At 47.1% G+C, this 25,111-nt stretch overlaps 3 protein-coding genes and 1 long non-coding RNA gene across 14 annotated transcripts in view; 1 reads left to right on the forward strand and 3 right to left on the reverse strand.

Annotated features, from left to right (window-relative positions):
- Positions 1-89: 89 nt before the first annotated feature.
- Positions 90-5,753, forward strand: UCK1 (uridine-cytidine kinase 1). The gene is made up of 7 exons (XM_053962174.1): positions 90-189; positions 389-548; positions 1,306-1,402; positions 1,522-1,664; positions 1,744-1,838; positions 2,912-2,960; positions 3,298-5,753. The coding sequence occupies exons 1-7, from the start codon at positions 103-105 to the stop codon at positions 3,483-3,485; spliced, it is 819 nt and encodes a 272-aa protein (XP_053818149.1). The 5' UTR covers positions 90-102; the 3' UTR covers positions 3,486-5,753.
- LOC128798534 (uncharacterized) lies at positions 560-3,547 on the reverse strand. Its single transcript, XR_008434448.1, has 5 exons — positions 3,459-3,547; positions 3,160-3,349; positions 2,791-2,900; positions 2,538-2,695; positions 560-1,337 (listed from the first exon to the last, which is right to left on the reverse strand). It is a non-coding gene; the product is annotated as an uncharacterized LOC128798534 (long non-coding RNA).
- POMT1 (protein O-mannosyltransferase 1) lies at positions 4,419-18,874 on the reverse strand. 5 transcript variants are annotated; one of them, XR_008434447.1, is made up of 22 exons: positions 18,167-18,857; positions 17,392-17,535; positions 16,622-16,728; positions 15,999-16,049; positions 15,517-15,663; positions 14,449-14,560; positions 13,910-13,975; positions 13,689-13,782; positions 13,100-13,255; positions 12,403-12,533; positions 12,079-12,174; positions 10,649-10,741; positions 9,558-9,654; positions 9,377-9,469; positions 8,744-8,864; positions 8,410-8,507; positions 7,782-7,895; positions 7,167-7,293; positions 6,907-7,084; positions 6,463-6,696; positions 5,604-5,753; positions 4,419-4,492 (listed from the first exon to the last, which is right to left on the reverse strand). XR_008434447.1 is itself a non-coding variant. In XM_053962170.1 (21 exons), the coding sequence occupies exons 2-21, from the start codon at positions 18,178-18,180 to the stop codon at positions 6,522-6,524; spliced, it is 2,214 nt and encodes a 737-aa protein (XP_053818145.1). In that variant the 5' UTR covers positions 18,181-18,258; positions 18,803-18,874; the 3' UTR covers positions 6,362-6,521. The 5 variants fall into 5 exon arrangements, 4 of the variants coding, with proteins under 4 accessions (XP_053818145.1, XP_053818146.1, XP_053818147.1 ...); XM_053962170.1 differs by lacking the exons at positions 4,419-4,492; positions 5,604-5,753 and having other exon boundaries at positions 6,362-6,696; positions 18,167-18,258; positions 18,803-18,874; XM_053962171.1 differs by lacking the exons at positions 4,419-4,492; positions 5,604-5,753 and having other exon boundaries at positions 6,362-6,696; positions 18,167-18,258; positions 18,633-18,857.
- Positions 18,875-19,232: 358 nt separating this feature from the next.
- PRRC2B (proline rich coiled-coil 2B) overlaps positions 19,233-25,111 on the reverse strand; it is a 46,531-nt gene continuing 40,652 nt past the window's right edge. For 5 of the 7 annotated variants that reach the window (XM_053962166.1, XM_053962169.1, XM_053962163.1 and 2 more), the window contains 3 exons: positions 24,992-25,083; positions 24,360-24,480; positions 19,233-23,963 (listed from right to left, as the gene is read on the reverse strand). In XM_053962166.1, the coding sequence (XP_053818141.1) occupies positions 23,823-23,963; positions 24,360-24,480; positions 24,992-25,083 (354 nt within the window). In that variant the 3' untranslated portion in view covers positions 19,233-23,822. Of the gene's footprint in view, positions 23,964-24,359; positions 24,481-24,991; positions 25,084-25,111 lie in introns of those variants that run through there. The other 2 variants (XM_053962168.1, XR_008434446.1) reach the window with 2 other exon arrangements.

Consider the following 25,111-nt stretch of genomic DNA (forward strand, 5'->3'; position numbering starts at 1 on the left):
CTCCGGCCCCGGGCCTGAGGCCGGACGCGCTCAGCGCACGCGGCCACGCCCCCTCGTGGCCCCGCCCCTCTCCAGGCCCCGCCCCCCGCCGTCCATCCCGCCATGGCGTCCGCCGGCGGCCCGGACGCGGAGCGGCCGCACCCCAAGCCCTTCCTCATCGGCGTCAGCGGCGGCACGGCCAGCGGCAAGGTGAGCCCGCCGCGCCGGGGCCGCGCCGGGGCCGCGCCGGGGCTCGCCCCCGCTCCCTGCAGCCCGCGCGGCGCGGGACCTGCGCGGCGGCCGCGGGGGCATCGCCGGTGGCGGCCCCGGGCTGCGCCCCGGCAGCGGGCAGAGGGCGGGCCGGGGGTCGGGAAGGGCCGGGGTCCGCCTGAGCCGCCGTCCCGCTCAGTCCACAGTGTGCGAGAAGATCATGGAGCTGTTGGGGCAGAACGAGGTGGAGCAGCGGCAGCGCAAGGTGCTGATCCTCAGCCAGGACAGCTTCTACAAGGTGCTGACGGCCGAGCAGCAGGCCAAGGCGCTGAAGGGGCAGTACAACTTCGACCACCCGGGTGAGCCGCGCACCGGCCCGGCCCCAGCAGGGTTCGGTCGGTGCTTGGAGCGCAGCTGGGTCTTACGGGAAGCGCCTGTAGGAAATTTGGAAGTGTTGGAGAACAGAAATGTGCTTTTGTGCTTTCCCCCACCAAAATATCCATTTGTCCTTCCCTCGTGCCCGTTGTTACTGACGGCCCTTCTGGACCGTGGAGGGCATCCCAGCCTGCTCCCTGCTCCACTCCCTGCTCTTGAGAGGCTCCTTAATGAACATCATTCCCCAAATCCTTTCCTGTTACTTCTTGTCCACACAAACAGCTGCTCCCCTTGCCCAGGGGAGTGCTGTGGATTGTAGGCGGGACAGGGAGCTGCCCTTGGCTGAAGTCTGGTGCCTGTTGGGTGGGTAATGGAAACCGTGAAAGATGCCTGGGCTTTTCCAATTGACTCTTGACTAACAGATTAACAAAGTTGCACAAAATTACACAATTACTAAGGGTTGATAAAATTTAAAATGACCGGCTTCACCTCTTAATTTCATTGTGTTTTAGTTGCTTGTAAACAGCAAACTGTCTCTTCCTTATCTCGGAAACCAAACACAGCCATTGTCACTTGGGCAGAGAGTGCTGTGTTGCTAGTGGTAGGAAAGAATAAGCTGCAAGTTCCTTTTTTCTTGGTGAAATACTGGGCAGAGGGTTTTTCCTTTGGGTCTGGAAAAATCTGAGATCATTTGCTACAACACCATCTGAAAGTCCTTCTCTTTCAACTTCCCTCTCGCAGATGCCTTCGATAACGATTTGATGCATTCAACCCTGAAAAACATTGTTGATGGCAAAACGGTTGAGGTACCAACGTACGACTTCGTGACACATTCTAGGTGGGCTCTGCCTTTGTCTGCAGTGCTGGGTTGTGTGGGGGTGTCCCCAGCCTGGGGACAGATCCCTTGGCGGTGGCACAGGGCCTGTGTAACGGGCTCTGGGTGTTCTCTCCTGGCAGGCTGGCAGAGACGACCGTGGTGTATCCCGCTGATGTCGTCCTCTTTGAGGGGATCCTGGTTTTCTACAACCAGGACATTCGGGACATGTTCCACCTCCGTCTCTTTGTGGACACGGACTCTGACGTCCGGCTGTCCCGCAGAGGTAAAGCCCGGCCGTGCCCCTGCTCCTTATCTGTCCCCACCATGGGACAACACTCAGGGCTTTTATCTCCCCTTCCCAGTTCTGCGAGATATGAAACGTGGGAGGGACCTGGAGCAGATCCTCACCCAGTACACCACGTTTGTCAAGCCTGCCTTTGAGGAGTTCTGCTTACCGGTATGAAGCCTCTCACTAATTTCATTTGTGGGGTCTTGTTTTTTCGGGGAGGGGTAGAGGAGCAGGGTTGTCTGGGAATTAGCTGCTGTAGGGACAGCAATGGTGACTTTTGGTATTTCACAAATCCCACGTTCTCCTCTCTGCCTCATGTCTTCAACCATTTCAAGCTGGTTGTTAAGAACCTGAAATGCTTCTGCTGGCGAAGCACCATGGAAATGCCTCAAGCACGTTTTCTCACTGCTGGCTGCTGGGGCTATTTATGTATGAGTCTCTCTGAATGAAACACTCCCACTCTCAGTTTATTCTTAAGTCTTGTAGGAAGAAAGAAAAGCTTGGTTTCCAGCAGCCTTTCTGAGAGGGAACACTGGTGAAAACCTGGGGCAGACCATTCTAGCTCTGCTTGCTACACCATGTAGTGTGAGGCCAATTTAGGTACTCACATAATCAAATTAATTTGTAAAAAACCCTATGAGAACAAAATCCAGTATGTGGATTAAATAAATTGGAAAAGGCTAACTCAGGCACCTCTTGCTCTAGATCAAAGGAATTCTGGGACTCTAAAACTACTCATTAGAAATGCTGAATTTGCCAGCTTTTTTTCCAGCTGTGGGAGGAAAGAAAAAGCAGGAGTGCTGTGGTGGTAAAGATCAATAAAATGTTATCAGAGGCAGGCAGGAATTTCACATGCACAGTGGATACCTTGGCTCTCAGCAGAGATTTAGCAATGTCTTGCAAAATGCTGATTAAAACCAGCTCTTGGCAAACAGACCTTGCCTGAAGTGGGCAACGTTTGAAGGCACAGATGGATAAAAGCAAAGGACTCCACACCTGACCTGCTGTTTCTACCTGGTGATTCTCTGCAAAGGGACAGTAAAAAGAATCCCTGAGCTTAAATCCAGTGCACATTTGCAAGTGTGATATTGGAATACCATGAGAGAGAGCTTTAACTTACCACCCTGGAGCACTAGGGCCTTCCATCTTTGCCCAGTTTTCTGGTCTTTGGTTGCTTCTTCCTGGAATGAAGTTGGCTTTTCCCATTAACAGCCTCCTCCACCACTGGTTCTGTTTTGCAGACAAAGAAGTATGCAGATGTGATCATCCCCCGAGGAGTTGACAACATGGGTAAAAGGGAGTTGGGTTCCCTGGTTTGCCTGGGGAGACACCTTTGGGGCTGGGAATAGAGCAGGAGGCACCTGCTGCCCTGAATGCCTGCTCCTGAGGAAGGGGGTTTTGCTGAAGGGGAGGGAGCTGCTCAGCCTGATCAGAAGGACCAGCTGCTCAGCCTGGGGAGGGCTGGAAAAGTGACCTGTTGGGGTCTGACCTCACTGCAGACAGCAGGCAAAGTTTCATTTAAGGGCTTGTTAAAACTTGAGTTGAGCAGGGCTGGATGCTCCACATTTTCTAGATAACTCAGCCACGAGAGCCTTCATGTCCTCTCTTCCTCTGTTCCTCTCTGCAGTTGCCATAAACCTCATCGTGCAGCACATTCAGGACATCCTGAACGGGGACATCTGCAAGTGGCAGCGCGGGGCGCTGAACGGGCACGGCCGGACGTACAAGCGGCCGTTCCCGGAGCAGGCAGAGAGCGGCGCTGTCCTGGCGGCCGGGAAGCGCTCCCACCTCGAGTCCAGCAGCCGCCCGCACTAGCCCGGCACGGCCCCAGGGTTTGCCTCTGGTCCACACCAACACTGAAGACAACTTTGGGAAAGGACTTCCACGGAATGGTTGGTGAAGTGCCCCTTAAGTCGTCCCAGCAGCGGAGGGGATCCTGGTGGGAATCTTCTCACAGAGAGAGGAAGGGGTTGGCCTTCCATCCCTCTTCCCTCCAAACCCCTCCCTGTTCTCCCTGAGATGTCTGGAGTTGATACTTGGTGAACTGGTTAAAGGCAGTGCTACTTGCCTTTTTTTAGTTATCAGAATGAGATCTAATGCTGAAGATTCCCATGAAAATTAAGCACTATCAGGTGACTAGCAAGATACCCCATTTCCCTGATGATGGTTGTCTGTAGCAGGAAAATCATGTGCCTCTTGGGTGTTTTTCTCTCTACCCAAGACTAGCTCACATGCTGTTAATTTTAACAGGCTCTTACTCTTCTCCACCTTGTTGGCACCTTGAGTTGTGGCCATGCTCTGCTGCTGGCCAGCCTCCTTCTAGCCTGTGGGGTCAGAGGGACTGACCTGCAGAGGCACCTCTCCCTTGAGATAGGGGTGAGACAGAGACTGACTGGGACAAATGGGAACTTGCAGTTCACCAGGGGACAGGCCCAAGAAGTTTGGTGGTTCTAGTGATTCCTAATTTATTCCTTTCCAAGCTCCTGACTCTTGCTACACTGTTTGGTTATTTTTTGTACCCAGTGTGCTTTACCACAGTTAATGAATGTGTGAGCTCCAACTGGATTGAGTTGCTCATGGAAGCAGAAACCTGACCTTGTCAGTATTAGTGTCTTTTAGTGCATTTCTGTACTGCTGGTTGCAAATTCTGCTGGGCAGAATCCGTCCACTTCCAGAGATGGCTGGTGAGGTCAGCAAGGGGGGAAACTGGGAATTGCAGGACCCTCCTCCTGCTGGCACAAGCAGCTGCCTGGACACCCTCAGACAGGGTCAGAGCACTTGCCTTGCACTCCAGCAGCTTCAGCTCAAGAATGTCTGGCTTTCTAAAAAGAGCAGACAAGAAGTACAAACAGTGATATCCCAGTTTCTGTAGTTTACCCCAGATAAGTGATACTGCAGCAGCATGAAGTGTCTGTTTGGAAAAAAACTGCAATGAAGTGCTGGTTGGACCTTTGAAAATGTCCTTGTGATACTGTTCTTGAGTCTGGACTTCAGGTGTAATTTTGAGAATGAGGGTGGGAGGGAAATATTGCTAAGAGGAACTTTTTCGTATTTGCTAATTTTCTAAAAGCAGGGTCTGGCTGTGTTGGTTGTGGGTGTGTTACTTTGGCTAATAAATAAATGAACAGTGATCAGAAATAACCATTTTTATAAAAGGTAATTGTGGTGCATTCACTATGTCAGCAAAAAGGCACAGAAGGGAACACTGCTGGAGGGGCTCTTATACTCAACACTTCTTTATTCCCTTAACTCAGAATTGTTACCTTTGGTTCTGTCATGGCTGAAAATTTAGAGAAAAAACCCCAAAGTTAAGAAATGCAGTCTGCACTTTCATCCCTATAGTCTTCTCAGCCCTGGGAAGGGGTGAAGGTTTGGTGCCTCAGTGACAGTTCAGTGGTACTTCTGCAGTGCCCAGGAGAAGGCAGAGCAGTTCCTGACTGCTGCTGGGTGCTGTCTAGCTCAGGGTGACAGAGTATGAGCTACTGCACTGAAGCATTAGCTCTCAGGGCTGATTCCAGCAGGAGCAAAATAGTCACTGAAACCTACTTTGAATGACTGTGGTGTTGGATCATACCTTCCTCGGGGAGGGTGGTGGAAGCCTTGAATAGAATTTTTTAGAGCAGTGAGGAACTGCACAGCCCTAAGGGTGTGGGAATGCTGCTCTGGCAGCTTCGTGCTGCCCTGCAGGACCTGCTGCTGCAGCCACGTGGAGATACAGCAATGGAATGTGGCCCAGGTACTACAGCCCTGCTCAGACACCTGGACAGAGCCATTATCAATTCCCCACTGAGTCCCCAGTGCTTCACCTTTGCCTTCTTCTCTATGAATTCTCTGCTGGTGCAGGCCAGGCCATGGGCTGGGTTTCAGTGTTTTCACCCTGAACCCATGTGCACAAGCTGGAGCAGGTTTCCTTGTCAGCAGGATCAGTCTTACCTTGCCCAGAGCTCTTTTCCCATGGGATCTGGGGTGTAATGGCAATACTGCCACTGCTGGTAACAGGCCTCAGGCTTCACATCAGTGCCACATGACCAAAGGATTATCTGGCTTTGGCTCAATTCCTGGTTTGCCTGAAGCCTTCTTTAGCTGTAACAGCAATTTTTAATGTCTTTTTATTTTGCTTATCTTCTTAAAAGTGATGCTTATGTCAGATGATTATAAATAGATAATAGTAACAAGTCATTATTCTATGCAGAATGAACTATTTATAAATGTAGCTTAATGCTGTATTTACATAAATAGAAATGATAGCAGAGCATTGGAAGTTGGGGCAAATAATGCATTGTTGAGGAATAGAGTCACGGAATGATGCTGTAAGGCTGCAGGGCCAGTTACTGATTGTTAAAGATGAGCAAGCTTTAGAGAGGGAAAACCTGAGTTTCAGGCATAACAAAACAGAAAAAAGGATCTGATGTGTTGGAAAGAGTCCATTTATAGCAAGCACGTAATGGGATTGCAGACCACAGTGATAGGAAACACATGAAATAGCAATAAGTGCAATGTAGTGCCAGAAGGAAGAACCACCACTGTACTCCCAGGAAAGGGAAGAAATTGCTGCAGCTCTTCCCAGCAAAGGAGCTGGGATGCTGTTGACCAAAGTCAGCAACCTTCACACCCTGAGGGGCAGTGAAGGGTGAATGGAACAGGCAGAAACTGGGAACTGTGCACATAACAGCTGTATTACTGTTGAGACCTTTTCTGTAACAGTGTTCCTTTATTTTCTTCTCCTGTGATCATTAGATCTGGACTACTACAAAGTACCCGAAGCGACTGTTAAGATTTCCATGATACTAACAATAAATTCTTGGCTTTGCACAAGAGGTGTTTCCCTTTGCTGTACCCAGGCTGGAGTGGTCACTGCTTTCGGATCAGGATGTTCCAGGTGTCCTTCCAGCGCAGGGCCTTGAGTTCCGTGAGGGACAGCGCAGGCTGCCCGTAGGTCACGGGGCTGAAGGTGCAGTACACAAAGTACACCGAGGAGAACCAGGCTACAGTCAGGGCACTGAACATGCTCTTGAGCAGCACAGATCTGGCATCAGAGAGGGAAAGAGCACTCAAGTTACATCAAGGCTGGCCAAACACTTCATCCAAAACACCTGTGCCTGCCCTGGCTTCCCTAAAAGCAAATGACAGTTTGGCCACTGCTGAAAAAAACACTGCTTTCCCCAGGTGACAGAACCTGGAGAAAGAACTGTGCCAGTCCTCCTTTCAAGAGAACTATTCTGCTGAAGCCAAATACCTGCAGAGATGATCACTGAGATGCTGCAGTACCACAGGAATCAGGAGAATCTGGAATGTGACAGCAGGCAGGTAGTGGTACAGGAAAAGTGTCTTCTCCATCAGGAAGAAGGGCATGTAATTCACAGCCCAGCCTCCACCACAAATGCCTCCTGCTGACATCCAGAGCTGCCAGGCATCTGCAGGAGACAGGAGATGGCATCTGAGAGCAGAGCAAGGCACAAGCCTCCACCTGGGCACACACACAGAGTGCAGTCAGACCTTCAGGGATGTCGTAGATCTTCCTCCTTCGCCGTAGCAAGTACCACAGGGACAGACACAGGTAGACCAGAGCAGCAGCGTTAGCTGAAGCCCAGGTGGCAACATTCCCAAGGAGGTGGATCTGGGCCTGCAGGATAGATGATGGTCTAAGCCAGAAGCAGGAACATGCTGTGGTTCTTTTAGGTAAGTTTAAATATCACCTACACAAACTTGCTAAATTAAGCTCCAGAATGGGCCTGCCTAGTAACCTGGAACAAAGCTGGTTGATAAACTTGCTTTAAGACTCTTGTGTAATGGAAAGCATTTAAAGGATGCTATTGGAGATGAACTCATCTTCTAAATGAAATCAATAATGGAAACTATTAAACTGCAATTTACCTTAAAAAAAAAAAAAAGCACAAGCAAACATGAGTTAATTAAAAGCAACTACTGTCAAAGTTGTATCTCATGCTAAAATAAATACCTTACCCCTCATGGAAAATATATTAATATAGGAAAAGTCCTTGGCTGGAAGCTGCAGCCCTGCTCAGACTCCTACTCCTACTCCTGGGGCTCACATCTGAGCTGTTCTGCTTTCTCAACAGCTTCACAGCTAGTTCTACCTCTTGTACTTACCCCTGAGGTGGGGTGGAGCCAGTAGGCAATATTGGTGTCCATTGTGATCCAGTCCAGGGCAGAGGAGCTGTACTTATGTTCTGTGTCTTCATTTTTTAATGTGAGTATTTTCCACTAGAAAAAAAAAAAGGTAAGCAGAAGGCTTTCAGAATTGGAACAACAGGTGGGACAGCAGGCATGGGTGAACAGCTCCAGATGGAAGATGTTAAGTTCCTAAGCTGGGAGTGGAGAAATATTTTACATATCTCATACAGACACTGATCAATACAATTGTTTTATTTTGTTATTAAATAATGCACTTTCCTTAATGGATTTCTACAAAGGTAGTAAGGGGCATCAACACTACTCATGCACATACCACACATTGCAGTTCAGTTTCAGGCAGCTTCTGGGTGCCCAACCAATTTTTCTCCTCCTTTTTTGTTACACAATCACTTGGGTATTCATTACTGGACAGCCCAGGTCTTTAATGCCCTTATAAGTGCATTCAGAAACATATTTTTACAGTGAGGAAGCCAAACTATCAGCAAGGATTAAACAATGAATTCTCAGGCTCAGAGTCTGCAGAAATGCTCAGGGTCCTGCTCTGCAGCAGAAGGAAAAATGAAGGGAATAACAAGACACTCACCTGCAATTCTGTGAACTTTGCCATGAAGCTGAGGTTTTTACTGATGTCCATCTGTGTGGGAGAGTGGAGTTCCACTTCCCTCTCTTTTTGCTCCTGGCCTGGAAGGAAACAGCAAAGCTCAGAAATAACCACAGGCAGAAAGCTAGAAAGGGGAGAGAGCACACAGGCTCCTTATTCTCCCAGGAACCCTTCTCCAATATCATCCAACTGCAACAGCACTTGGAGGGACTTTGTAAGGATTCTGACACCATGGTAGAGCCAACTGAACACACACAGTACCACCTTCTCATCACCATGAAGTAAAACCTGCTTCAGGAACGTGGCTGAAACATACTTTTCCCATATCTGTGCTCTTCCACATTCCACACCATGCTCTGGTGGTAGCCTTTGGACAGCTTCTCTCCAACCACCTCCAGCTGCCGGTATCCCCACTCAGGCAGAGATGCTCCACTGAGCTAAAAGAGAAACATAACAGTGAACTTTTAAACTGAAAGTACTACCAATCTGAGCTTCAGGATGGAAGAAGTTCCCAGGCCCTGCCTGAGCACTGGATGACAGCAAGGAACTGCCAGAAAATTTGTGAAGAGTCACCACACAATGTCTCAATAAATGCTACAGCTATAAAATCAGTGATTCTGGCAAACTTTGTGAAGAAAAAGATCCTTAATTATTCCAGCTGCTCTCACAGGCACATAGACTCAGCATCAGCTTGTAAGCCCCAGTTGTGTAGAGTGGTCACAACCTCTTGAGAAGCAGAACAGCTTTGATACTGAGAGGGATGAAGTACCAGTGTGACAAACTAAAACACATGCTGCTCTTCTGTCACATTGAGCAAGTTTATTGTTTCCTTTAATTTACTTACTTGGTTGTTCGTTATAGTGGTGTAGCTATTTTGGAGCAGAGTTTTTGAAATTATAAGTACTGCATGAAGCAAAGGCTACAGGCAAATAAACATAACCCCACTTGCCTTTAGCACTGCAGAGGTGTTCACGTGAACAAACCTCACTTCCGACAGAATTGTCTTCCACACGTCTGTGTCAGACTCACGATTTACAATTTCCTACAACAGAAAGATGATTTTGATCCATGTTGTCCCAGCTGTTTCTGCTGGAGCATGATCAGGTCCTCCCCTCCCTCTGACCACTCACCACTCTCCAGAGGTTCTGTGCTGGCATGGAGATGTTATAATCAATATAGCAGGAAACTTCTTGGGAATGGGGGCTAAGAGGAGCAGCAACGTCATGCCTAGAAGACAAATAAAGGAAGATCTTCTACCACCATTTTGCAAATACATATTAAAGGCAAACCCATATGGAATTGGCTTAGACTGGATTCAGTAATAAAGCAAAAAGTAACTCACTTATCGAGATTGCACTGTTTACTCTGAGAGAGTGCATTCCCCACAACCAAGAGCTGCCAGGAACAGGCTCAGAGGAAGCCAATGCAGATGCCTGCGATGCCAGGCTGAGGAACAAGCACTGATTGTGACAAACAGAGACGCTGTTCACTGGGGTTTCCAATAATGAACAAATTAGATTTGGAAAGGACATAGCAAAAACCCAAGCTCAGAACAACCCCCTTCCTAATCTGAGTGATGAATTCAAGTACACACAGATGCCCTTTGGGAAGCAGTCAGGAGGCAACTTCATACTGCAGGCTTTCAAAACAGGCAAGAATCTCTGGCAATCAGCCACAGCACACCGGATTCTCCAGCACATCTTCCTAACTTCCAGAGCACATCCTTCAGGTAGGAGCATGCCATCAAAGTCAGTGGAACTGAATTTGGGTTAAGTCACACAAAATACTGAATACCTGCACCTGTCCAGAGTGGGGGCAATGAAGGGGCGAGGATGAAGACTCACAGAGGGGACTCTGTATTTAGGAATCTGCAGAACTACCATGAAATGTGAACAGTTGCTAAATCCTCTAAAGGCCACTAAGTAGGGAAGAGCAGAAGCAGTAAGCAACCATTAAGAAGTTTGTGATTAGGATCAAATCCCACTGCCAAGTCAATCAGAAAAAATAAATAAGCATACAAGATCCTTCCTCTGGGCTACAGGGATGGCATATGGAACTAACCACATGAGGTCCCTCCAAGGCTCACTGGTGTAAAAATCTGCAAATAGCAAGCAGTTTACAGCATATCTGAATGCAAGGTCACTAAGTGGTTATTCTGAGAGCCAACCCAGCAGAATGAGCCAGCAGGCTTGGCAGAGCAGAGCACGAGGAAAGGACTTACGTGTTGAGGTAGCGAGTTGTGATGCCGTGGACCAGCTGCACGATGTGGCCGTGCCTGACAGGCCGTGGGGGGTTACTCACCACCAGCTGCTGCCTGGTGAAGGGACACCCAAGAGCAAATGGTTAAATTGGAAATGGTTAAATTATATGCATCTTTATACAGACCACAACCTTGTCATGACCAAGTTGTTAGGCCAAGAAGCTGCAGGCAGCGACAGACAGGCAAGAAAATGAGAAATTAAAGCAATATATAGGTTGTACCAGAATGGAAACAAAGCTCATCAAAGCAAAGGTGACTTAAGGGCAGAATGAGTCAGAGGATCAGTAATGGGATACTGACACTCCAGGCATTAGGTCAGTGGTCTGAATCCAGGTCAGTCAGGAGTGAATTAAGGTTATTACTGTCACACAGCTGTTTGGTGGCTTGTGTGAAACACTGAGTGCTTCACTGAGTCTGATGGGTGCTGCACTACAGCTGGTGTCACTTTGGCAGAATTATAGGACAGATCAATGGATTTTGCACCATATAGAGTAAACTCTCACTTGGCTTCTGGACAGGGCCATGGCAAGGGGAAACTGCAATTCACTAAACTGCTGCCTGTATTTTACTGTTCCATAGAAGGACTTCACATCCTCCAATGCTCACAGGAGTCTTGAGTTTGAAGGATTTTAAGAATATATTTGGGGTCTGTGGTCCTGTTAGACTCTTTGCTTGAAAAGTTTGCACCATGGCAAAACTTTCCCAGTGTGGGTAGCATTTGTAATGGCACACAGTCCTTCTGATATGACTCTTTATACAACTCCCAGGACAATGTAAGAAACTTACAAAAGCAACTTTTTGATCAGTATGGAATTATGTCACTCAAAGGCTTTTACTGGCAAAACAAGGACAGAGAGTCCTGCTCTGCATTGATAGTGACAATGGCAAAACACTTCAGCACAAACCAGGCCTCAGGTACAGGCACCACTTGGCATCCTTTCCTATGTGGCAGATCTTACAGCTCATTCCACACTTCTAATACAAAGAGCTACTCATTTTTCAAAAGTGTTTTTACTCTTTTCTGAGACTTATTCAAATTTGATAAAATGCACCAAGACACACTAACACCATGGCTCACACTTCAAAAAGCAGAGCTTCCCTTTCATGCAAAACACCTGAAGAATCTCCACTGTGAGTCTTGTGAGTCTTTCAAGTTCCACTTGTGCACAGCACAGCCCACGTTCTGGCAGGAGCAGTTCAGACAGGATTTTAGAGTCCTCAGTAATGTTTTTACCACATTGAGAAGGATTGTGCAAAGAGCTGCAATCACTTGCTCAGATCACACCAGGCTTCTGCATCCATGAGCAGAGAAGAGTTATGTCCAGTCCAATCCAAGCCCTGGTTGGGTTTTGGAAGCATATAGGTTGAATTTAAATCTCTTGCATACTCACATTCCAGGATCTTTGACAATCCACCAGTTGTTCACATCCTTGAAGGGATAGCAGGTCACCTGCTGCTGATGGGAACTCCCTCGGCCATTCTCATACCTGCACAGGAAGTAACAAAACCCCACAGAGGTGTAAAGGCACCTGTGATCTCTGTGCTCACCAGTCCCAGCAGTACAAACCAGCACCACATCACTGATCATTCCTACAGAGCACAGGGACTCTGGAGGATTAATGAAGATATTGCCAGGACCCAAACTGCTACACTTGGACTGGCAGGTGAAGAAGCAGAGCTGACCCTCCCCATAGAGACCCAGGCAGATTCCTCACCTGATGGGGTAAGTGTTGGTGTGAGAGTGGAGCCAGCACTGCATGGGCTTGCCCAGCACATTCCGCAGGGTGATCTGAGAGCCGTAGGCCACCTCTAAGGGCTGACCCTGAGTGATTCGAGCCAGCCCACCCTGAGAAGGGTAAGGACAGGGTAAGTACAAAGAAGAAGAAGAAACAACCCAGAGGCTGTTTAAATTCTGTTGAGTCACATCCCACTCCAACACAGCAGTATCTTCACACAGCACCTTCTCATTTGGTTTTATCTACCAAAATCAAGTCTTGCAGCACCATACTCAAATAGTAAATACACCAACACCCACAAAACGAAAAGACTACAGGGTCTCAGGAAATATCCCTAAAGCCATGTTCTAGAAGACACTCCTATAGTATACCATGTCACCACGTGATAATTCAGTACTGTATCTACTTCTGTGGAGTTTCCTGTAAGAAGGGACAAACCTTCAGCAGAAGAGTGAATATATTTTTCTAGCTTCATTTGGAAAAGGTTTTCATCTGTTATTAAGATTTCAGTCATTATTGCTTCACCTTAAAGCAGTACTACAGCAGCAAAATAGTTAAATGACATAAAAGGGACAAAATATGCAGGACCAAAGGAACAGGATTAAACACCACCTAATAGTGAACATTCTCCCCTCTTCTCTCTAACAAATCAATTCCAAGACCACATTTCCTTTACCTCTAAGCTGGCTTGGAAAGCACTTGTCATGATCTGGTCATGAGGCCCAGAGCGATACAGCAAAGCCAAGTGAACGTAGAAGAAGGACAGGTACAGCCCCATGGGGATGATGATAAGGGCCAGACCCCGGGCTAGAAAATGGCACAGCAAGGAAACCTGGAAGAACAGAGAAAGTTCACTCATTTCATGCTCTAGGTATTAAAAGTTCCAGAGCACTTTGCTTGTTTTGTCTGTCTTTTCTAAGTTTTCCCCACCATTTTCATTCAGCTGTAACTTTGTGAACACCTGGGTAACTTCCAGCAAGGATTTGGAGCTGGCAGGAGTGTGTGAGACAAGTGCATGTTCAGAGTCACACATCACCAAGACATGGGTAACAGCAGAAAAGACAGTCTACACACACATTTTTTTTCTTAAACTTAATTCCATCTTCCCCAGCAACTGAGCTGGGAACTGTACTATGACAGGAGGGTTTCCAGACAAGGAATTTTAGTAGAAAAGCCAGCTACAGGCTGCACTGTTATCTGTGGGCTTGAAAGGCTCCTGCAATGAAAAGTGACAAATAATGTATTTTGCCTGCTGTGCTACGTACATTTGACAAGTTCTGGTCTCCTATCATGTGCCAGAAGTGGAGTCCTGCAGTGGCCAAGAGCAGAATATAGGTAAACAGGCCCATATATTTCACTCTGTGAAGAAAGTGCATAAAAAATGAACATGGTTAAAAACTACACAATTACCTAACACAAGATGTAAATATTCTAACATTCTCTTGAACAGTAGGCATTAAAGTCCAGGTAAGACATCATCACTTACCCAACTGCACAAGAACAGGCTACTCCAGTCAGCAGGAGCCAAAACCACCAGCTTCCAGAGAAGGCACTTAAAGATAAATGTATTAAATCACTTGCTAGGCTCAATTTAAAGATAATTTTACTTTACTAAGGATTACTTCATTCTCTGCAAGGATCAGAGAACAAAAGAGACAAATATCTCTAAATTCAGTGCCTGTAAACAGTTACAAATGAGCATTAAGTGACCTGTTACCCTCAGTGTTTCTGTGCACAGAAGGAAACCTTCCAGTAAAAAATCTGGGTGGGCAAAGAAATGCTCCCAAGGAATTGTATTTCTATTTTAAAATTTAAAAAGACAACCCTGCTAACAGTAAAAACAGTCTTTAACACTGCTCAGTAGAAAAATTCTGGGGCAGCCATATGGGAGGTTGAAGCATTGGATTTTACAGACAGGTGAAGTGAGTTACAGAATGGTTAAGAGGCAAAGAAAAACACAGTCTGTGACAAAAAAAAAAGTCACCATGAGAGTATCCAAAAGGGTGGGAGACAATCCAGCTTTACCTGTGCTTTTGCAAATTGTAGAACTTCAGGTAGGACAAAACTGCAAGCAGGATAAAAAAAATCAGTATTGATTCCAGAAGCATTAACCTTGATTGAGTGATCAGAGAGTTTTCTGTTGGAAAAGAGAGACAGACACAAAATTAGAGAAACTTGTCTACAGGCAAATGTTACTTCAGACAATCATACTGTTATCTAACAGAAGGACTTTCCCTTTTAGGGACAGACAGTTCCTACTGGCTGTAATGGGCAAGTGCTGGGTTTAGAGGGACAAAAACCTTCCAGCAGGAGCAAATTACATGGACATAACTGCTTCCAAGACAAAGAGGTGGGCAAGCAGTGAAGTCTATCAGGAGGAGATAAAATTGCTGCACTTCCTACAAAGGCAAAGAAAATCAGTCCTGGGAAATCCAGAGAGGTGCTTCTCAAAACAAAGAGTCCAGGCAGCAAGCACAGCAAGCAATGAGCACCACAACAGATCTGCAGGAAAGGGAGCTGCAATGAGCCAGAATCAGAGAAGCTGGTAGCTAGGAGAGGTTTCTCTTATCAGGCTGCTAAAGAGCTGCTGAGAGGCTCTTCCCCATTCAGGCAGCTGCCAGCAACCCCTCAGAGAAAACAAAACCAGCTGAGTTGTACACATCAGAACAGCATCAAATCACAGTGCTAAGGACACAGGCTGGTTTGCTGCAGTTTGGACTTGAAGAAATTCGATGAGCTCTGACTGCAAGTTGAGTTGTCCTGCTGTTAAAAGCCAGTATGTTGTAACTCATCCTGTAAACCTCTGAGGAAGGGAGTACAGGCCTCCTTGGATACAAGAAATGTGCTTTCCTGTGAGGCTGTTAAGGCTGCCTACTTTGCTTAATATTGAAATGAACTTGTATAAAGGCCAGAAGGGCAGCCTGCTGCAGAGCTGTGAGGATGGAGGAGACCAGGGAAGCTCAGCACAGACTGACACAGGCCAGGGCTGTTGATGTTTTCTGGGGAGATGCTACTCCACCCTAAAAATTCCTAAGGGGAAAAGGCACTATTTTCCCCATGTATGAAGAACAGGGCTCAGTTGAACAATCTTACCTAAGAGAATCAGAAGAGCAGCTCCAAGTGCAGCACAGTGGGAGAAGTGCAGTTCAACCAAAATCTGGTAGGCTAAAGGCACACAGAGAGCACCAGCCAGGGCTGGCAGGAGTCGCAGGGACCACACAGGAACGTTCATGCTGTATTCTGAAATAGAAAACAGGAAACAGTGATCCACCAGTCTGAACTGCAGAGAGGACAGACCAATACAGAATTTGCTGATTGTTAGAGGAACATAACTCCTACTTGCACTGATTTGTCCATCTTGTATTGCTTAAACTGTTTAGCTGATTTACAAAGCCTGTGCTATGAATTCATAGTGCTTTTAACTTGTGCTAGAGACCTGCAGAAGACTTATTTAAAAAGAGAAGTGAAGGTGTTGGAAAAGTGTTACTTCCACTAGACAGGCAAAAGGAACCCGACAGTTGCTGAAATTCTGCTTATTTTCTCTAAAGAATGAGACAGTTAAAAACAACTCTTACCAGCTCCAATCCTGTTCCATAGGAAGTTTCCATCAAATCCTCCTAAGTAACCTACAACATAAACAAGAGAATTTCCAGTCTCAAAGCATGTATAAAACCTGGTGCTAAATTGGGAACCATTTCCCAAACACACAGCTTTTCCTTGCATGAAGGCCCTCTTTCCCAAAAGGGTCCTCTTTGATACTGTTCTGTCTGCAGCAATACTTGACAATGTGCAGAGGCACAAAGAATATAAATTGGGAACAAGGGATTCTCAGTGACAAAGTCAGATGTATATTTAATCCCTCCCTCCCATAAAGACACTTTGATGTTGTGGTATCTCAGCTACAGAAAGAAACTGAGGCTATTTCTTGCACTAGCAGTTCTCATCCTACTTTCCTCTTTACCCAAAGGATTGGATAACAGTGAGGTGATGGATACATGGCTTCAGCATCCCCCCTCTATTTGTGCAACAGCCTCCTAACAATCCTAAATAAAGGGAAACCCAATTCTCTCTGCATCAGAATCTCTCATCTGCCTTGTGCTTTCCCCCCATAAGTGGGTCTGATGATTCATTTCTAACCAGCACTTCTCTCTTCCACAGCAACATGCAACAGGCACTTCCCAATTCCAGGCGACCCTACCTCCCAAGGCCAGCAGCATGTGGCCAAAGGGTGGGCCACTGTCATCCACAAAGAAGATCCTCTTCATGTAGAGTGAAACAAACTGGCCATAATAAACTTCATCGAAACTGAAACACCAGAGGCAGAAAAATGTCAAATCTAACGGCAATTATCCTGCAGGGATACTCGGAAAGCAAACACCAGCTTGTTGTGAGAAAGGGAAGAATGTAAGGAAGCACTGAGGCTTTGCCCCTTCTCCCTCAGGAGGTTTTATTAGGGAAAGATTATCATTGTATTGGCATTGTTCAGCCTGGAAAAGAGAAGGCCCACAGGGGTGGCCTAATTGTGTCCTCCTGGTACCTGAAGGGAGCCTACAGAAAAGATGGGATGAGACTATAAAGAGCCTGGAGTGGCAGGACAAGGGGGTATGGCTTCACACTGTCAGAGGGAGGGTTGAGATGAATTTTAGGTAAGAATTCTTCCGTGTGAGGGTGGTGAGGCCCTGGCACAGGTTGCCCAGAGAAGCTGTGGCTGGCCCTGGATCCCTGGAAGTGTCCAAGGCCAGGCTGGAGCACCTGGGATAGTGGAAGGTGTCCCTGCCCACAGCAGGAGGCAGAATAAGATGAGCATTAAGATCCCTTCCAACCCAAACCAGTCTGGGATTTTGTGATTCTATGATTTACAGAGGCTGACATCAGTCAAGCTGTGATCTTCTGCTCCTGCATTCTTGCTCACAAATGTATGAAAAACAAGTTTGTGTCATTCAGGTAGAAAAGAAACTCATTACTCACACCACAGCCCGTGGATAGCAAAGCCCCCAGAGACGACTTATTAATCCCATCACGGTCAGTGCCACAAGGCTCACATTGATCTTTGCAGTGACCACAACTGGCTCCTTCAGAAATCCCAACATCCTGTCAAAGGTTTGTCTGAACCTTCGAGAGCAGCAGAGAACAGCAGTCACCCTTTGGCTCACAGAGCACTGAACACTTCACAGAAAGCATCAACCCTGACTTCTGCTACAAGCACCTAATGGTAATTAATTTCCCAAAATTCTCTTGCTTTTCATGTTTTTGTGTTTCTGTTCTATCTACAGGACTAATTGTAAAAATAAAGTTACTGAACTGACACACTTTTCATCTGCCCTGCTTCTGCCTGCAGTAGTAAGCTAGAAACCTTGTTTATTCTTACACTGGTTCTGCAGAAACACAGCACCTTAATTCTGCAGCCTGTATTCTGCTTTGTGCAAAGCAAACCTCACAGCCCAAATTCTGATGCTACTGGTGGACAACCCATGTGCTCAGGCACCAGATGACCTCACTGAGTATTGAGAGCTCAGGTAGCTTTAAAAAAAAAAAAAACTCAAGTCACTTCCTTGCAAACGGAGGTATTTCTTTGGGAGTGGGGGAAGGGAAGGACAAATTCCCCTAAAGCCCTCTGCGTTAGAAAGCTGGTTACTGGAGCACATGTACGGGTGCTGTTTAAGCAGAAGTGCTAAAAAGCTAGGTCAGAAAATAGCAGAGAATCAGTGCCGTGCCTCCTCACCTCAACACAACGGAAAGTTACCAGAACAAATCCATCTGCGTGGCTTTGATCAGGGGAGAACAAAGCGAGATGTGAGCGCATCACCACCATCCGCTGGCCTGGTTTACCTCTGCCTACAAAACACAAGCGCTGCGTGGAGCAGAGCCCCTGGCAGAGCTGCGCTCCCACCTGGGCTCTGTCACCCCCTCGCAGGCCCTGCGAGCCCGGGATCTCCCTGCTGAGCCCTGCGGTACGGCTGTGCCCAGGGCAGGTGTGCAGCACCACCTCGGGCTCCTCGGGTAACACAAAACCTCGGCCAGGCTCCGCACCCCTTACGAGGGGGGAGCAGGGCCAGCGTCCCCCACCCCGCCCTGTTCCCCCCTTAAGCTCCCGGGGGCTCCGCTGACCCCACAGGTCGCCCTCAGAGCGTCGCTAAGCCCCACCACCCGCCCTGTATCCAGCCCTGCATCCTCCCTTGAGGGTTTTTGGGGGGCAGAGGAGCACCAACCCCAGCCCCCGCGGGGCCTCGCCCACCCCCCTCAGCTGCACGGGGGTGAAGGGGGCGAGTGAGCAGCGGCACCGCGGAGCCGGGACCGGGACCAGCATCGGGCCCGGGAACACGCCCGGGACCAGCACTAGGACCGGCATTAGGATCGGGACTAGGACCGGGATCGTGACCAGGATCAGGACTGTAGGACTGAGCCCGCCGTCAGGACCGGCGCCCCCCGCCCCACACGGCCCCGCGCGCGGGGGGGGCGGGGCCTCGCCGCGCGCCGCGCTCCACCCGCCCCTACCTGGCGACACCGGATGTGACGTCACACGCAAGCGGCGGCACGGAAGCGGAACCAGGAAGCCGAGGTGTGTTGCCATGGCAACGCCGCGTGTGGCGAGCGGGCCCGGCCCCACCGGCATGGCGGCTCTGAGGGACCCGCCGCCAGCTGGGCTCACGGTCACAACCACCGACCCGCCGCTCGGGCTTCTTTGTTCTGTGTCTGGGGTTTTTTTTCTGTTTGGTTTTTGGTGTTTTTTTTGGTGGATTGTTGTTGGTTTTTTGTTTGTTTTGTATTTTTTTTTATTAACTAAAATAACCAGACAAGGGACAGGGGGATTTGAGAAAAGCATAATCTGCTTTATTTTTTTAATTTTTTTTAATTTAAATAAGGAGAATTCTTTCATATGGAAAGAGCTAATACAATCACATATTTGAAAGGAGAAACAATAGGTACTGAAACGAGGAGAAGGGCAATAAAGAGTGTGCCGCAACTGGCCTGGTGATTCCGTGATTCGAATTCCGGTCCGAGTTAAAGTTTCCAAAAAATATAAACAGGTTGCACGTTACACAATTATCCATCGTCTGCCCTTTCAAATATCTGGTCTACATGAAAAGACAAAGAGAGGAAAGGCCAAAAAAAATTTACTATACAGGTCATGAAGTTAAAAGCTTTAAGGAGGACAATATCCCCTTGAGAAACAACAAATGCAATTTATACAGAACCAGAGGGAGGATTCCAGCTAAGGACAATGCCTCGAGACATGCTAAAGGGTGAGCGCCTCACTGCTGCAGCTGCGGGTCCCGGGGGACAGTCAAGGACATCTGGAGCAGCCAGAACAAGCCACTAAACCCAAGGGAGTGTCTATGGCCACTGGAAAAACCTGGTGGTCTTTGGATTAAAAGAAACAACAGAAATAGCTGGACTCTGTCTCTTTTTTGCTTCAGCTAAATGCATCTTTTCTGTCCACGTGCCATAAGCACGCTGGCGGCTGTCGTAAATTAAATTTGATTCACAAACGCAACTTTCTTATGAAGAAACTGGGTTGCTGGATAAAAAATAACCAGTGCTACCAGGAATTCACCTGTGCTTAACCAGCCTGGAGCAAAAGGGAGGGTTAAGAAAATGCAACAGAAGGAGGTCCTGGCATGCAGGGGTGCTGGCTGCAACGTGACTGGCGTAGCCAAGAGGTGAGGCACAGCAAAAACACTCGGCTCCTTTGGAATACCCATCTATAAACACACAGGAACCACAGGGCAGCTCGTGGCTTTGCAGCATTCCTGCAAGGAAGGTGCTGATGGGGCGAGTGCCTCTGCGTGAACACCACACACACACAGGAGTGCAAGGGGCAGCAAACACATCCAGAGGTGCTGGCACAGCCAGGAGCAAGCTACGGACATCAACAGCAATACCTGTGTCACTGGTGACTCTGCTGCTTCTGCTTGTCTTTTAAAATACATTGGAGTGCCTTTTTATTCCTTTTTTTTTTTTTTTTTCTTCCCAGACGTCAGTGCTGATTTGTTTTTAAATTAAGAGCTAACAGAAGTGGTGAGGACAGCAGCACTGACTGGAGCTGCTGGCCATGACTCACTGTGTGACAGGGAACTGATCACACAGGTGCTTCAGACCCTCTGCTGAACAAGAGCTGCAGGGTCAGCCTCTGAACATTCCTGCTTCGCCCCTTGTTGCTGGAAAGATGGGCTCCACCTTTCCCTCCCACTGCACCCTGCACCTTTCCCAGCAGAAGGAGACTGCAATTTGGTAGCTGACTTCCAGTCAAAGCAAAGCAACTCACAAAGGAATAAATCAGCATTAAATCAAGCCTTCAGCAGTGCAGACAGCAAGCAGAAGGACACTCTGTATTGACACGTTCTGTGCATCTCCATCCTCCTCTCCACGCTGGATTTTTATCAGCATTCCAGCTCCCCTGGCTTTTCTGCTCCTTTTGAGGATCTGAGGCTTTTCCTTTTGACTCCAGAGCACCACGAACTGCACTAACCTTGGACTAGCTTTAAACAAACAAACAAACAAACAAGCAAAAATATATGCCAGAGAAGGATATTGCACCGTAGAAACTTGGGCTCTAAAACTGCTTTCCATCACACAAAACTCCACTAAGTGAGAGAGAGTCTTGCCAACTGCAGCTGACAGTCACGCAAAGTTGAGAAATGGAATGAAGCTCACATGCATTTCTTGGCCTTTCCTGCACAGAATAATTCAGACATAATATATAAATAGAGCAGTGAAACAATTACTTTTTCACCTAGACCTACAACATCAAATACGTATAAATAAATTCTAGTGTTTTATTCTGTTGGGGGGAGGAATGGAGGGATTAAAAGAGAAAGAAGGGTGACCTTTTTCAACAGGAAGTTTTGTAGTTCTGATGGCATGTACACCAGAGGGACTGCAGTAACTTGGATCTTGCAATAACCCAGTTTCTCCAACACCTTTGACCATTTTGAAGTCACACAGGTGGGAGGAAGGAGGTTAGTGTCTTTGTAAAGCTGAAGTAGTGTGTCTAGAGTAGGGAAGAGATGAGGAGGGCTCAGGTAAGTCTCTTTAGCCATTAGTTAGATTCTGGGCCTGTATTAGCTAGGGCCAGCTGGGCAGAAGGATAAAAAAATCCCAAACAGACAATTCTGCTGTTAATGGTATTTCAAGGGAGAAAATAGAAACAAGGGTGGGATGACTTACTGGAGGTGCAATCTTTGGAAAACACTGGGAGCAGGACTAGCAGATGAGGATGCAGATCTGGGAGATGTCTGAAGGTTGGGGAAATATTTGTCACTAAATCTCAAACCCTGTACTTTAAGGAGGATGCTAGAGAGATGCTGGCACACTCTGCTCTGAAATTAAAATCCATAAAACCTAAGGAAAAAAAGAGCTCTTATTTTTTCTTAAAGTACCATCCTATCCCTTTCCCTTCGGGTTGTCTGCCATGTTCCGTGGGGACACCTATGGAGAGGGGACATTACTATGCCTAAGTTAGTTTAGGTTTCTAAGCTCTTTAAAGCTACTGTATAAAAATCATATTTATGCCTAGCTTAAGACTTCAAATGCATCCTTACAAAGTTACAAAGGATCTTTTTCCAGGAAGAGGGGGGGCGGGGAAGCAAATGAAGAAACAAGAACACCTTTCAGATCCCTTCCCCAATACATTCTTTGTTCAAAATATCTTCTTTGGAACCACCATCAAATGACTTTCTGCCACCCAGCAGAGGCCGACGCACAGCCCGTGAGCAAGCTACCATCTCCAAAAACAGTTCTGTCCCTCACTTCAGAGTGACCAGCCTACTTTACATTTTGAAAGAGCTAAACAACACAAACCAAGTTAGCTGAAAGTAGTTTTTACTTTAGACTACCATCAGGTGAAGGACTCCAAGCCCTTTCAGGAACTTTTAAGTCCGTCCTAAAAAATCTACGTACACACACACACACACACACACGCACACGCTCACATAAACCAAAACCAAACAGCCAAAGAAATAAAACCCAACCTCTCCCACTGGGATCTTCCTTGTGTAGATCATCAAATACTGGAGAGGAGTGGTGAGGTGACGATGCTGTACACACACTATATGCAACTGCATCAGAGTAAAGAACCCTTTGCTGTTCACCTGGGGAAGGAGAGGAGAAGGATGATTCCACACTGCCTCTGTAACCACGCGCTTCCAACCCAAAAACAGGAGGTTCCAAGTGTGCCTTGCAGAGGGGCTCCCTTACCAACGTATTTCTATGCAAATTTTACAAAAGGCCATGGAAGAGAGGAATAGAAAGCAAGACTCAGGGAAAAGGGCAAAGCTTAGGAGAGCAGCCCCGAGGGATGAACACAATATAGGACAAGTCTCAGGAGACATAAAGAATTCGAGCAGCCAAGGCAGGGAGCATGAGAGAGCATCACAACTACAAAAAGTAGTCCATACAGACCCGTTGGCTCTAGCCAACTCTTCTGACCCATGTGCTGTGAGAATTTTTTTCTTCCTAACAAACTTTGTAAATCTAAGATTTACATTTTGGCGTGTGTTTTGCAGTCACTAAAAAAATCCGAAACGCGCAAAAAGGAAAAATCAAACACCTAGATCTGTATGAGCTTGCAACAGAAATCTGGTGGTTTGGGTTTTTTTCCTTAAAATGAAAATGCCAAATTTTGTTGTGCACAAAACACCCCAAAGCTGTGTTGGAGTGGTGCAAGTTTCAGAATTTATGCACTGGTGTACTATGTGTCTTTAGTACACATTTCCTCCTACTGCAAGCACTGCTTCTAGCTTAAAACAAAAATACTGAAAAATTAACAAATGTCATATCTGTCCTGTTTTTTTTAATCAAATAGTCTGAAAGGCTAAATCATCTGGGGAAATACACCCAAACAAACTCGAACTCTCAACATAGCACAGAACCATATACAAAACTAAGCAGAGTTTTGTCAGAACATCATTTTAACTGAAGGGAATTCTTTTCTGAAAGGAATGAGGAAAGCAGAAAGAAGGGGGAGAATGAGAGAACATATAAAAGTTCTGCTATAAACAAAGATACAGCTTTTTTGTAAAAACCTCAGCTGCCTTTAAAATGAAAAACCTCAAACTAAACCCCTCTCCCCCAGTTGCCACTCTGCTGAGACACAAGTAGGGAAGGAGAAGGACAGGCTTTGCCAAGTGAGCAATCACAGCTACCTGTGGATGGGGCATGGGGAGGGGGAAATAAAAAAAAAAATGGCTAAAGCCACTTAAAAGTCACATGATTGGTTTGTTTTAAAGCAAGCAGGTCAATGTCATATCCACTGTTTCAAACTGCTTTGTTGGGAGAGGGGCTCGAATGATGTTGCTGTAGTCAGTCAGTGTGGGGTGGGGATAGATCTGGTGAGATTTTCAGGAGATCCAGTGGGCTCCAGTCTAAGCTGTGGTGCCTCTCAGGCATCAGAGGTGCTCCTAGGCCTTGCTCTCCTCCACTTTGACTGCCTGAGGTTTGATCGCTCCTGTGCGCACTGGCTTCATCTGGTTTGTGGAGGCTGTTTCTTGCAGCTTCACTGCTCCCAGACTGGCTTTGTTATCATCCACCCGCTGCTTTGCCTTTTGACACAAAAACCAAAGCATTAGCTAGGACAGACACCTCTAGGCAGGCAGAACAAGCAAACTGTGACCATCGTTCATGCAGGACATTGAATTTGCTCCTGTAACACCTCACATTTAAGGATCTCAGTGTCTCCCCTATTTGGCAATGCAAGTAACTTATAAAAACTCCACAGCAGCAGAAATTAGTAGAACTAATCTCTCCTGACTTTCAAATCACACAGAATTACTCCTGGACTCAGTAAAACACCCACCTACCCAGGGGAAAACACTAACTCCCACATGGAGCTTCAGTTACATAGGCCTTTCTGCCTCTCCACTGCAGCCCAAGGCACAAGCACAGCAGTGTAGAAGAGCAGGTATTTTTGGGCTGTACAAAGAACTCAGGTACACTACCTGCTGTACGTAGTGTCCTTGCACAGAGCCCATGCTCACTGCTGGTCCCGACGGCTTCCCGCTGGGGCTGGCAGAGCTAGGCCTGGAAATCGAAGAGTCGACAACATTCATGGAGTAAATTCTACAATGGAATGAGAGCCTTATTCATGTGTGAAAGGAAAAAAGACAGCAAAGCAGCAACAGACAAGGCAGGAGTCTGTGCTGTGCAGATCAGTGAGCTCCACAGTGCAAACAACAACACACAAGTCGGTTAGGAGAAAGAAATAAATTAGTCTCCCAAAAGCCTCAATGACCTGATGTGTCTAGACATGAGCACTCCCATCTTCAGGACCATAAACATTTATTCAATGATCCTCAGATCTCCCACCTTCACAAGGAACAAAAGCATACACCAATTCCAACCTGTCTTTGGGATTCAGTGAACGAGTAACTTCATGCACGTCCCACAAAGCACCAGGTCAGATACACACGCTGGCCCACACCCAAAATGAAAGCCATGACCATGCATTTAGACACAAGTACTTGGACTGCAGTGAGCACGTTCTAGACATGAAAACCCAGGTGGATCTCGTGCAGGGATGGCAGGTGTTTCTCTCCCATCCTAAGGAGCCCAAGTTGTGTGAAGGTCTCACCTGTACGTGTGTGGGGATGGTACTGACCCTCCGGAGGACATGCTCTGTTTACCATCGGAGAAATGAAACCCTTTCATTTCCATCTGGGAGGACTACAGAGGAAAATGAGTGAGAGAGAGT

This window comes from Vidua chalybeata, chromosome 21 (genome assembly GCF_026979565.1).
Source record: "Vidua chalybeata isolate OUT-0048 chromosome 21, bVidCha1 merged haplotype, whole genome shotgun sequence".
Taxonomy (NCBI): domain Eukaryota; kingdom Metazoa; phylum Chordata; class Aves; order Passeriformes; family Viduidae; genus Vidua; species Vidua chalybeata.

Excerpts from the sequence above, each read along its gene's own strand:
- UCK1 (XM_053962174.1), top strand. The coding sequence starts at position 103 with ATGGCGTCCGCCGGCGGCCCGGACGCGGAGCGGCCGCACCCCAAGCCC. Across the intron at positions 549-1,305 it reads GTACAACTTCGACCACCCGG|ATGCCTTCGATAACGATTTG; the intron begins GTGAGCCGCGCA and ends TCCCTCTCGCAG. Across the intron at positions 1,839-2,911 it reads TTGAGGAGTTCTGCTTACCG|ACAAAGAAGTATGCAGATGT; the intron begins GTATGAAGCCTC and ends TCTGTTTTGCAG.
- POMT1 (XM_053962170.1), bottom strand. Across the intron at positions 13,976-14,448 it reads TACAATTTGCAAAAGCACAG|TGCCTTCTCTGGAAGCTGGT; the intron begins GTAAAGCTGGAT and ends TTTATCTTTAAG. Across the intron at positions 7,896-8,409 it reads CAAAGTTCACAGAATTGCAG|TGGAAAATACTCACATTAAA; the intron begins GTGAGTGTCTTG and ends TTTTTTTTCTAG.